Here is a 13,930-nt window from a genome sequence, read left to right as displayed (position 1 = left end):
TCTTATCTGGCAATCAATCAGCAAAAATCATTGCTTCACGATCATTCTCAAAAAACCGAGATTGATAGTCTCCATGAAACACCTTCAGCACTGCCGGATAGCGAAAAGTAGACTTATAACTTTTACGCCACAAAACTTCTTTAACTGGATTAAATCGACGTCGACGTTGAATGACCTCTTGACTCAAATCAGGATAAAAAAAACTCTGCTATTCTGAATCAATAACGGAGTTTGTCGTTTTCTAGGATTTTGCACTGCTAGTCGAAGTATTGCTTCTCTATCCAAATAATTCAAACATCAAATTATTACAGGTCTCGGTGGCTGACCAGGTAAACGTGTTCTTCTTAAAGCTCTATGAGCTCTTTCCAATACCAAGCCTTCAGAAAAAAATTCTTGCCCTAGTACTTGTGGGATCCAGTCTTTAACGATTTTCACATTATTCCTTCTACTTTGATTCTCCAAATAGTCTATTTTCCTCTCTAACTCCTTCTCACGTTCTCGCGATTCTATAACGGATTTTTCAACCTTCAACATTTTTTCTGTATTAGAAGCCACTTGCTGTTTACATTCCAAAAAAGCAGACTGAAATTTTTTTAAATCTTCACAAGATGCTTCCACACGTGCTTTAACTGTATTGAATTCTGAACTTATACTAACATTCATTTGAGCCAGCTCTTGCATTATAGGCTGAATGACAGCATTTAACTGCTTATATTGTAGCTCAGAAAAGCTCAGCCCTGCTTTCTCTGACGTAGTGGCAGAACCAGGTAACTGCAGCTCCTGCTGCAATGCAACAAAAGGCATTTTAACGGTTTTACTGCGGGTCTGGACTCCCAGCAATGGCACCCCGACTTCCTCGGGGGGTCGATGCTGGTCTCCCCCCGCAGCTCGTTATTTTTCTACAAAATCACAAATGAGATCGATATCTTCAGGTTAGAGTGTCGCCTGAAGCATTTCAGACAATAGAGTCATCTTCCTGCGTGCTCCCTCCATTAAAATCGAAAGGCTGCCAGAATCGGGATCCTCTTCTTGGGAACATGCACCTTCCTCCAGAGAACGGGTAATTCCAGCGCTATCCTTCACTTGGTGAATAGTAGACATTTTTTTTCCAGCTCCCACAGGCAGTCTTTGTGGTTTAGGCACTAAGGAAGTTAAACCTGAAGCTGTAACAAGTCGTTTAGGCCCCAAATCTTCAGCACTTCGAAAATGTAACTTCTTCTGCACTTGAGGTTTAATCTTCTTACCATTAATGGCCATAACAGTTCCTTAATACTTTAAACTAAAATTTTAAAAGTTTAAACTTGAAAACAAAGGGTTAAAAACTGGTACTTAAAAGTCCGGCCAGAGAGGTCAAGATCTCACGTCTAGACTCTACGCCATCATGCCACGCCCCCTCCTCGTTAAAGGAGATCTAAAAGAGTTTTTCTAAAGTGATCAGGCACGTGGATGGGAATAAGAGAATGGTATGCAGTGGTCAAGTTATCAAACTGTGAGCCCAGGGACCTGGACTATTATACACGACCTTAAATCTTACCCTGACAGTTAGAATATTGAACTCAATTGATAACAAAATGATTAGTTTAAGTGACCATGACCCTACAAACTGTAAAAACGTAAGAATTCACTCGTGTCCTTCAGAGAAAGAATCTACTGCACAGAAACTCTGTCCCATTTATGTGTGACTCCAGAACCACAGCAACACGATTTGACCTTAATTATCCCAGCCAGACAGTCATAGCAAGAAGCTAAGTTGAAACAAAAAAAATCAGATGGATCTTCTGGTGTAAACCTAAGCTTTGGATTCAGTTGTTTGAATTTTCTCACCTGTACCTCATACAGAGAGAGTCATGGAAGCTAAAAGAAATCAGGGAAGAGAACAGTGATATCCTGAAGTACATCCACAAAAGAGGTGCTGGTGGCCCAAAAGGGCCCATTGTTGTTTGTCATTTATATCAAGAATCTGGATGTTAATATGGTCAATTGAATCAGCAAGTTTGTAGATGAGTGGGGTGTAGTGGACAGCAAGGAAGGCTTTTCAAAGATTGTAGCAGGATCTGGATCAGCTGGAAAAATGGATTGTAAAATGTCATACAAAATTTAATGTAGACAAGTGTGAGGTGTTGCATTTTGGGAAAACAAACCAGGGCAAGACTCACATGGTAAACTGTAGGGAACTGCAGTGTGGTAGAACAGCAGGATCTGGTGATACAATTCCGTAAATTCTTGAAAGTATGTCACATGAAGATAGAGATTTTTGCACATTGGTCTTCATAAATTAAAGTATTGAATACAGGAGTTGGGATGCATGTTGTCTACATTATGTCCCCTTGTTTTTAAAAAAAGGTAATAGGGAGAATCCTGGGAATTATAGACCAGTGAGTCTTGCATCAGAGATGCGCAAACTATTGGAGAGGATTTTTATGGATAGGATCTATGAGCATTTGGAGAAGTCCAGTCTACTCAAGGATAGTCAGCAAGGCTTTATGAAGGGAAGGTCATGCCTCATGAGCCTAATTGGGTTTTTTGAGGAGGTAACAAAGGAAATTGTTGAGGGGAAGTTGGGAGATGTGGTCTACATGGATTTTAGTAAGGCATTTGACGTCCCCCCCCCCACGAGAAACCTGTTCAGAAAGACATGAGGCATGGGATCCATGGAATTTTAGGGGGGGTTTAAGAGACTCTTTGACAGGCACATGGATGGAAGAAAAATAAACGGTTAAGGGATAGGGAGGCTTAAGTATTTTTTTCAAGGAATATATGGATCAGAGCAACTTCGAGGGCTGAAGGGCCTGTACTGTGCTGTATTGTTCTATGCTGAAGTTATACAAGACACTGTTAATTGTCGTTAATTATGGAAAAGGATAAGTCTGGTTCTCATGTTGGGAATGTAAATTGGAGGAAAGCAATTTTTTGGAAATGAGAAAGGATCTAGGAAGAGTGGATTGGGATATGTTGTTTTCTGGCAAGGGTGTGTTAAGTAAGTCGATGGCCTTCAAGCACAAAATCTTGAGAATGGAGAGTTTGTATGTTCCTGTTAGAATTAATGGCAAAGTTACCAGGCATGGAGAACCCTTGTTTTCAAGGGATATTGGCAAACTGGTTAAGAAGACGAAGGAGGTGTTTTGCAGGTACTGGCAACAAGGAGCTAATGAGGTACTTGAAGAGTATATAAAATGAAAGAAAATACTCAAGAAGGAAATCAGGAAGGCAAAAAAAGAAACAAGATTGGTTTGCCAGATAATGTGAAGGTAAACCCAAAGGGCTTCTACAACTATATTAAAAGTAAAAGGATAATAATGGACAAGATTGGTCCCCTAGAGGATCAGAGTGGTCAACTATGTGGAGCCTCACATAATGGGGGAAATCTGAAACAGTTTCTTTGCATCATTATTTACTCAGAAACTGGCATGGTGCAAAAGGAAGGAAGGGAAACAAACAGAAAATCATGGAACATACAGAGATTAAGGAGGAGGAGGTGCTTGCTGCCTTACAGAGAATAAAGGTAGATAAATCACCCAGGCCAGATATGATATTCCCTCGGACCTTGAGGGAAACGAGTGTAGAAATTTCAGGGGCCCTGGCTGAAATATTCAAAATGTCCTTAACCATGGTTATAACACGAGGTATCCATGGAGAGGTTCTAAACTGGATTCATAATTAGCTGTGTGAGAGAAAACTGAGAGTGGTGGTGGATAGTTGCTTCTCAGGCTGGAGGCCTGTGACTAGAGGTGCCTCAAGGATCGGGGCTGGGACCATTGTTGTTTGTTGTCTATAACGTGGTAAATTGGATCAGCAAAGAAGATTTTCAAAGCTTGCAGAGGGATTTGGACCAACTGGGAGAATGGGCCAAAAAAATAGCAGATGAAGTTTAATGCAGACAAGTATGAGGTTATGCATTTTGGAAGGGCAAATGAAGGTTTACACAGTAAATGGTAGGGCACTGAGGAGTGTAGAGGAGCAGAGAGACCTGGGAAAACAGATAGTAAAACACAGGGTTCTGTTGACACCGTGGTTAAGTGATAAAACACACAAGCCCTGGAGAAACTCAGCAGGTCAAATGGTGCCATTATGTAGCAAAGGTGAAGATACAGAACCGACGTTTTGGGCTTGAGTCCTTGAAAATACAGATACATTGTTCCCTGAAGGTGGTGTCGCATGTGGATAGGGTTGTAAGGAGAGCTTTTGGCATCTCAGCCTTTATAAATCAAAATACTGAGTATACGAGTTGGGTTGTTATGCTGAAGTTGTTTAAGATATTGGTGAGACCAAATTTGGAATATTGTGTGCAGTTCTACAGGAAGGATCTCAATAAAACTGAAAGAGTGAAGAGAAGATTTAATAGGATGTTGTCGGGTCTTCAGGAACTGAGTTACAGGGAAAGGGTAAACAGGTTAGGACTTTATTCCTTGGAGCGTAGAAGAATAAGGGGAGATTTGATAGAGGTTTACAAGTTTATGAGATGTATACAAGAGTGGATAAAAGTAAGTTTTTTTCCCCACTTAGATTGGGGAGATAAATGCGAGAGGTCATTGTTCTAAGATGAAATTATAACCTTCAAGGGGAAAGGTTTAGCGGGAACATTAGGGGTAAGTTCTTCACCCAGAGTGGTGGGAGTGTGGAATGAGCTGCTATCTGATGTGGTGAATGCAGGCTCGATCTTATGCTTTAAGAAAAAATTGGATAAATACATGGATGGGAGAGGTCTGGATCATAATGGAATGGGAGAGGTCTGGAGCATAATGGAATGGGAGCAGGTCATTGGGACTAGGAAGTTGGATGTGGAGAGGGGTCGAATAGTCTATTTTATGTGCTGTAGCGTTCTATGGTTCTATTGGTGAAGCACAAAAGTGCTGGAGAAACTGCCGAGCAAATAGGTCAGCATCTTCATAATATGACAATCCTCTACTGTCTTGTCACAATCTCATCACACAGACTGATCAATGATTTTGATCAGATATGCTGTTTCAGAATTGTGTATCCATGAAGCACATCATTCCACGGACACTAGGAAGAAAATGAAGTCATCTGGAAATTTACAAGATTCTTGCAGTGCTCTATCGACAGCTAGGTTGAGGAGGCTAGAATTGGGGTGCACAGTCTCAGGAATAAGATGGCTATTTCATCCTTATAGTAGATGTTTTTTTAATGCAAAAGTTGTGGAACCTTTGGCATTCTTTACCCTGATGGACTACTGCAGGGATGAAGAAAAGTGGAAAGCTGGAGACTAGTGCATGGTCAGGGGAAATGTGCTGCTTGATTTCTGGATGGTAAGGGGCAAAGAATACAGAAAAGAACAGCACAATTTCCCAACCTTAAGCCAATCTATATAAAGCTACTCCACATCAATCCAATCCTTCCCAACCTCACAGCCATAACCCTCTATTTTTACTTATGTAATGCAAGAAAATTATAGCAAATGCCAATGTTGGGTGTGGGGGGGAGGGAAAATTATCCATATCAATTGAAAAATAAAGATGACAGCAAAAAAAGTTGCTTGCTTTTTATTCAGATATTAACTATTTGACCTCTCGAAACCTGTCAAGAAGTACAAGTCGAGAGTATGGTGGAATAACTTCACTTGTCTAAAGTGCAGTTTCAACCACACAGAAAAAGCCTGCACCATCGGGGATGAATGAACCCCATCTTCATCCCACCTGCTGTCCTAAACACCTACTCCCTTCCATCAGTGATAAATGGTGACCACCAAATCCTGAGGGTTCTTTCACCTAAAAGGCCAATGGTACAAGCTCAGGCTCCTCACTCTGACGTTTTCCCGCAAGTCAGACATGCTTCTGACTTAGATATTTAACACCATCTCTTCATCATCCTGAGCTTCCATCAACTCTGCTGGAGTACTTTCATTGGATTGCAATGGTTTAAGAAGGCAGTTTGCCACAACATTGTCAAGGGGCAATTAGAGACATGCAATAAATGCAGGCCTAATCCGCAATATCCATACTTTGTGAAAATATAGAAAATCGTTTCCTTCTGGCAGATGAGGAGAAATGTGAAGATTTCTTTAAAGAGGGTTAGTGTAATATGGAATACACTTCCTGAAAGTAGATTCCAAATTAACTTATGGCCAGGCAACATGGAAACTGGCCTTGAGAGATTTGAGCCAGGATCGGACAATGAGGTGAACTTGTCTTTGCTGTCATCTAGGAGTGCTTTACTAAGTTGAACACCACCTACACTCTGAAAGCAAATGATTCCCCTTCTAAGGCATGCATGCCTAGCTACTTGTGGCAAAATTCCTTCAGTAGTGGTCGTGTTGTTAAAGTATTATATTCTCATATTCCCAAGTTCAGGAGTTAGCAAGCCAGCAGTCAGATTTCCAAATCCCAGGATAGTAAATTTGAAACTGATCATTAAGATTGCATGACTAGTAATAAATAAAGCTTTATGAATGTAATAAATAAAGCTTTAGGAGAGGCCTAAAGTTGAAGTTCTGGATTGGAAAAGAGCAAATTTCGAAGGAATAAGAAGGGATTTGGGGAGTATTGAGTGGGACAGGATATTTTCAGGTAAGGATGTTAATAAAAAATGGAGGATATAGACCGTCCAATATTCAAAGAGAATTGGAGGAGCAAATCTGTAGAGAGATAGCGGACAGTTGCAGGATATATAAGGTTGGGATAGTAGGAGATTTTAACTTTCTACATATTGACTGGGAATCCCATCCTGTAAAAGGTCTGGATGGCTTGGAGTTTGTCAAATGTATTAAGGAAAGTTTTCTAAATCAATATATAGAGATACCAACTAGAGAAAGAGCAAATTTCAAAGGAATAAGAAGGGATTTGGAGAGTATTGAGTGGGACAGGATATTTTCAGGTAAGGATGTTAATGAAAAATGGAGGATATTCAAAAAAGAAATTTTGAGGGTAGAGTAGTTATGTCCCAGACTGGATCAAAGGAAAGGCTGGAAGTCATAGGGAGCCTTGGTTTTCGAGGAATATTGGAAATTTGGTTAGGAGAAAAAGGGAGGTGTACAAGAGGTATAAAGAGTAGGGAGCTGAGAAGTTGAAGGAGGACTACAAGGAGTGTAGAAGGAATCTTAAGAAAGAAATTAGAAAGGCCACAAAAAAGGCATGAAGAGGCTTTGGCTGACAGAGTAAAAATAAATCCAAAAGGTTTCTATAAGTACATTAAAAGTAAAAGATTAGTGAGAGATAAAATTGGATCCCTTGTAGATAGCGAGGGTAGGCTGAGTGAGAAGTCTGAGGAAATGGGGGAAATTTTGAATGATTTCTTTGCCTCGGTATTCACTTGGTAAAAAAATATTGAATCAGTTGAAGTAAAGAAAAATAGTGGGGAGGTCATGAAGCATATAAGGATAACCGAGGTAGTGATGGCTGTGTTAAAAAAGATAAAGGTGGATAAATCTCCCGGACCGAACAAAATATTCCCTAGGAAACTCAGGGAGGCTAGTGGACAGTTAGTGGGGCCATTATCAGAGATATTTAGGATGTCACTGGCCACGGGGGTGGTACCAAAGTAGCGCATGTGGTTCCTCTGTTTAAGAAAGGATCCAAATGCAAACCTGGGAATTATAGGCCTGTAAGTCTGACGTCTGTGGTGGGCAAGCTGATGGAAAGTGTTCTGAGGGATGCTATTTACAAATAGCAGGGATTGATGGGGAGTAATCAGCATGGTTTTGTCAGGGGTAGATCATGCTTGACAAACCTGATTGAGTTCTTCGAGGGGGTTACAAAAAAGGTTGATGGAGGGAAAGCTGTGGATGTTGTCTATTTGGACTTTAGTAAAGCTTTTAACAAAGTTCCCCACAGGAGGTTAGGAAAAAAGGTGGAGGCATTAGGTATAAATAAAGAGGTAGTGAAATGGATTCAGCAGTGGTTGGATGGGAGGTGTCAGAGAGTAGTGGTAGAAAATTGTTTGTCCAATTGGAGGCCGGTGACTAGTGGAGTTCCTCAGGGTTCGGTCCTGGGTCCACTATTATTTGTTATATATATTAACGATCTGGATGTAGGGGTGGAGAATTGGATAAGCAAGTTTGCGGATGACACAAAGATTGGTGGTGTTGTGGACAGTGAGGTAGATTACCATAGATTAAAAGATGATTTAGGAAGGCTGGAGGTGTGGGCTGAGAAATGGCTGATGGAATTTAATACAGAGAAATGTGAGGTGTTACATTTTGGAAAGGCAAATTTAAATAGGTCATATACATTGAATGGTAGACAATTGAGGAGTGCAGAGCAACAAAGGGATTTAGGAGTTGTGGTAAATAGTACCCTCAAGGCAGATACTCAGGTAGATGGTGTGGTGAAGAAGGCATTTGGAACGTTGGCCTTCATAAATCGGAGTATTGAATTCAAGAGTAGGGAGGTTATGATGAAATTGTACAAGGCATTGGTGATGCCAAATTTGGAGTACTGTGTACAGTTTTGGTCACTAAATTATAGGAAAGATATAAACAAAATAGAGAGAGTGCAGAGAAGGTTCACGAGAATGTTGACAGGATTTCAGGGTCTGAGTTACAGGGAAAGGTTGTGCAGACTGGGGCTTTTTTCTCTGGAGTGTAGAAGATTGAGAGGGGACTTGATAGAGGTGTTTAAGATTTTAATTATAAGGGGAACATGAGGGGAAATTTCTTTACACAGAGGGTGGTGGGGATGTGGAATGAGCTTCCGGCAGACGTGGTCGAGGCGGGATCATTGGTTACATTTAAGGAAAGACTGGATCGTTACATGGATAGGAGGGGACTAGAGGGGAATGGACCGGGTGCTGGTCAGTGGGACTAGGAGGGTGGGGATTTGCTACAGCATGGACTAGTAGGGCCGAACTGGCCTGTTCTGTGCTGTAAGTGGCTATATGGTTAATGTCCTTCAGGAAAGGAGCAACTTACCACCACGGACCTGCCTAGCTCATTGTATCAGAATCCAAGTATCTGCAAATCTTGTTTCAACTTACACCATTATAGAACACCAAATTTGGTCTGTATCTGAAACCCAAACTGATAGTTGACCCCAAATTATTCACCATCCCTGAATTAATTCCTCATTGCTTAGCTTTTCCATCAACTCTCTGTACTCCCAACCAGTGCATTGAACCTGGACTTTTCAAACTCACCCATCCTCTGCATTAGTCTCAAACTCTCCCTGTAATTGCTTCAAACTTCCTATATTCCCAACTGTATATTAAACCCAGCTTTACACAATCTCACTCCTGAATTAAATCCAACTTTCCACATTCCCAGCAATCACCCCAAACTCTAAACTTTTTCCAACCTTTGATTTAATCCTAAAATCGGCATAGCCCTATTCCCAACATTAATCACAAGAACACAGGGACAGCACAGGAACTGGCTATGTGGCCCACAAAGTCTAAATTAAATTTGATCCACATCTCGAGGTGCCATAGTCTTTTACTTTGTCCTTTCATTTCAAACTCTCCATGCTCCCCATTACCCCACATGCTGCACACAGCTACCACCCAGTAACAAAAATCAGTACATTTTCTAGCCCACTACCACCTACTTCAATTTAGATTTGCCTGTGGCCATTTTGCAACACCAACTGCAGGACCTTTCAGTCGTATGCAGCTTGTTATACACTTAGCAACTGCTGTGATATTTATATATAAAAAAGGGTCCCTCTTCAAACACCATTTTTCTGCAGGGGAGCTAGTACCAGGTAAACATTCAAAGTTGTTTCAAGGGCAGATTCTGTGTTTACTATTTAGTTTGTGTAATTTTACCTTAATACCCTCCTCATCGTTGACTCTGCGGATCATTCTCACACACATCTCAGTCACTTTGGAAAATGTTGGCTGTTCAATACAGATGTCGCGCAGAATCTTGATCACCCGCTTCCTCACGCTGATACCAGTGTCCTGCAAGAGATTACTTGTTGAAAGAAAGGAGTGCTCCAAGTGTGCAAGGCAGGAGATGTCCAGATGTCCAGTAAGTGGATCTGGCTAAAAATCACTCATTGTTGTAATCCATTTATTCTGCCATCAATGAACCTGAACAAGTGCAGAGAAACAAAACTGAATTTGACCCAATTTGTCTCCGGTGGCTTCCTGATGAAGTTGCTCAATCAGTCCAACTTTCCTGGCATTTTAAGAAAGTCTCGTCCAATTTCCTTTTATAACTCATGACTGAATATAATACTATTATTACCGGATCATAGAATCGTACAAACTTCCCTCATCGATGCTCATGTGATACCCAGCTACACACATCCCATTTGCCTTGCCACGCTCCTCCTGCCTAAGTACCTCTCCAAAGGCTGTAAGTGGCTGTAACCACAGGCTTTAAGTAGCTAGTGGTGAGTCAGTATTATTGCATCTGCTGTGGAACGATTATGCCGGTAGGTGAATTACAGTGGGTCAAGCCCTTTACTTGGGTACGTGTTCATTCTGGCCATGGCCAACTTCTCAAAGCATTTCATCACAGTAGATGTGAGAGGTACTGGGCAATAGTTGGTAAGGCAATTTCTTCTCCTCTGCCATCGGATTTCTGAATGGACAATGAACCCCATACACTAACTCATTTTGTTCTTTTTACATTAATTGATTTATGTAAAATGTCATCTATAGCAATGTTTGTGCCTGAGAAGCTGCTGCAAGACACGTGCATGACAATAGATTCTGATTCTGATGGAGGATGCTGTTTACTGACCATCATCCCCTCCAGACCCCAAGACCTGGGACTAACACCCCACTGGGTAATTGGATCCTGGACTTCCTTCCTCCCCTCCAGACCCCAAGACCTGGGACTAACGCCCCTCTGGGTAATTGGATCCTGGACTTCCTTCCTCATCTCCAGACCACAATCAGTGAGGATTGGGAAGAACCTTTTCTCCACAATCTCCATCAGTATAGGAGCACCACAGGGTTGTGATCTTAGCCCTCTGCTCTACTCACTCTACACCTACGACCGTGTGGCTTGGTATGACAATAACACCATCTACAAATTTACCAACACCACCATGGTAGTGGGTTGTATAAAGGGAGGGGATGAGTTAGCTCACAGGAGTGAGATTGAAAACTTGGCTGAATGGTGTCACCAACAACAACCTCACCCTCAATGTCCCCAAAACCAAGGAGCTGATTGTTCACTTCAGGTGGAGATCAAATTTATATTCTTAGGATTCTCTATCTCAGAGGATCTTTCCTGGACCCAGCACATTAATGGCATCGCCAAGAAAGCACATCAGTGCCTCTTCTTTGCAGTGGTTTGGTATGACATCAGAAACTCTGGCAAATTTCTACAGATGTGTGGTGGAAAGTGTGCTGACTGGCTACAACACGGTCTGGTATGGGGACACCAATACCCCTCAGCATAAAGCCCTCCAAAAGTTAATGGAAACAGACCAGAACATCACAGGCAAAACCTTCCGAAGTACTGAGGACACCTACAGGGAATGCTGCCTTGGGAGAGCAGCAGCAATCATTAAAGACCCTCACCACCTAGCATCATGCTCTGTTCTCGCTGCTACCATCAGGAAAGAGGTCTCGGTGCTACAAGACTCGCACCACCAGGTTCAGGAACAGCTGCTCGCCCTCCACCATCAGACTCCTCAACGACAAACTCAATCAGAGACTCATTTAAGGACTCGTGCACTTTATTGATTTTTTATTCTCTGTGCACTGCAGTCAATTTGTTTACATTTATTATTGATTTACAATTTTTATATGTACAGTTTGCTTTTGCACTACCAATAATCCTGCCTCACCACAGAAAAAAGAATCTCGGGGTTGTATGTAATGTCATGTATGTACTCTGAGAATAAATTTGAAATCTGAGGAGAAAGTGGTTGAATTGAGGACAATTATGATATTTAAAAGACAGGGTTAAGAGGGATATTTGCCTGAATACAGGCAAGTGGACTAGTTTGATTGGCATGCAAAAGTTTGGCCAGAACACAGTTTCCATGCTGTGTAAGCAACTCTACCCTGCTTTACAACAAAACCATTTGTGGTGCCATTGCTGCCGCCATTCTCCTCAGAGGTTATATGTGAGAGAGGAGAACAGAAACTTGCACTATCCTCCTGCTTCTCCTGACAGTCATTCATTGACCAGTCTGAACCTGGGCTTTGACCCTAAAATCTCTCCACGACTCTCTGACTTCCACCTGCCGCTCCAACAGATCCATGTGGAGAGAGGAGCTGCACCCGGACAAGCGTCCTGCAGCCGGACAAGCCTCACACACATGGACAAGCCTCTTGCAGCCGGGCAAGCCTCCCGCAGCCGGGCAAGCGTCCCGCAGCAGCCAGGCAAGCGTCCCGCAGCCGAACAAGCGTCCCGCAGCCGGACAAGCGTCCCACAGCCGGACAAGCGTCCCGCAGACATCATCAGAGACACGATAGCCATATCTAACAGAATTTAGAAAAAATATAAAATGTCTTTTGGAAGATCGTAAGCTGTCATATTAGAGTCTTGTAAATTTTTGGACTGTGCATTAGAACCATAGAACACTACAGCACAGTACAGGCCCTTCAGCCCTCAATGTGGTGCTGACCCATATATTCCTTCCAAAAAAAAACTAACCACTCCCTACCCTGGAACCCTCTATTTTCCTTTCATATATGTGTCTGTCCAAGAGTCTCTTAAATTCCCCTAATGTTCCAGCCTCCACCACCATCCCTGGCCAGGCCTTCCAGGCCCCCACAACTCTTTGTGTAAAAAACGTACCACTGACCACTCCTCTGAATTTGTCTCCCTTCACTTTGTACCACGGAACATGACAGATATAGGCCCTTTAGTCCTTCTAGTCCGTGCTGAACAATTATTCTTCCTAATCTCACCGACCTGCACCCAGTCCCTATCTCTCCACACTCCTCCCATCTAAGTAACTGTCAAAATTATTCTAAAAAGTCAAAATTTAGATTTACCAATTCAGCTGACAGTTTGTTCCACTCTCCCAACACTAGTTTCCCCTTATAAGAACATAAGATATAGGAGCAGAAGTAGGGTATTCAAGTCCACTCCACCATTCTATCAGAGCTTTCCATTCTCCCACAGCCCCACTCCCCAGCTTTCTCCCCATAACCTTTGATACCCTGACTATTCAGATATCTATTAATCTCTGTCTTAAATACACCCAATGACCTGGCCTCCACAGCTGCTTGTGTTTGCTAATTGCACAGGTTCACCCCTCTCTGGCTAAAGAAATACCTCCACGTCTCAGTTTTAAATGAGCGCCCTGCAGTGCTGAAGTTGTTCCCTTTGTCCTTGACTCCTCTACCATGGGAAACAATATTGCCACAACGACTCTATCCATGCCTTTCAACATTTGAAATGTTTCCACGAGGCTCCCACTCTTTACTCTGAATTCCAAGGTGTCAAACGTTCCTCATGTGCTAATCCCTTCACTCCAGGAGTCATATTTGTCAATTTTCTCTGAACCGCCTCCCATGTAACACATCCATTCTTAAAAAAGAAGCCCCAAACTACCCCATACTTCAAGAAAGGCCTCACTAGTGGCTTACAGTATGAAGTCTCAACATCACATCCCTGCTGATATCCTATTTCTCTAGATATGAACGTCAACATTGTATTCACCTTCATCACAGTCTCAACCTGGAGGTCAACCTTTAGAGCAGGGATGGCCAACTTTTTTATTTTTAATTTAGACATACAGCACGGTAACAGGCAATTTTAGCCCAAAAGTCCGTGCCGCCAATGAACCTACCACCCCCCCCACCCCCCTTTACGTCCCTAAGGGCCAAAATGGCCTATTACCACGCTGTATTTCTAAATCAAAAATTAAAAGGTTAGCCTGCCTTGCTTTAGAGAATCCTGCACAAGGATTCCCAACTCCTTCTGCACCACCGAGTTCAGTCTCCCCATCCAAATAAATAGCCCATCCTTTTCTTTCTTGCATGACTGTACACTTTCTAATCTAACATTGTATTTAATTTGCCCATTCTCCTAATCTATTTTTGAAGCCTTTCCATCTCCTCCTCA

At 42.2% G+C, this 13,930-nt stretch overlaps 1 protein-coding gene across 5 annotated transcripts in view; it reads right to left on the bottom strand.

Annotated features, from left to right (window-relative positions):
- LOC138735925 (nipped-B-like protein) overlaps positions 1 to 13,930 on the bottom strand; it is a 1,086,099-nt gene that overhangs the window by 165,232 nt on the left and 906,937 nt on the right. For all 5 annotated transcript variants that reach the window (XM_069884602.1, XM_069884605.1, XM_069884611.1 and 2 more), the window contains one exon: positions 9,715 to 9,849. In XM_069884602.1, coding sequence (XP_069740703.1) covers positions 9,715 to 9,849 — 135 coding nt within the window. The remainder of the gene's footprint in view (positions 1 to 9,714; positions 9,850 to 13,930) is intronic.

This window comes from Narcine bancroftii, chromosome 1, assembly GCF_036971445.1.
Source record: "Narcine bancroftii isolate sNarBan1 chromosome 1, sNarBan1.hap1, whole genome shotgun sequence".
Taxonomy (NCBI): Eukaryota; Metazoa; Chordata; class Chondrichthyes; order Torpediniformes; family Narcinidae; genus Narcine; species Narcine bancroftii.
Note: the sequence above shows the minus strand (reverse complement) of the source record. Positions and strands in the feature narration are given on the sequence as shown.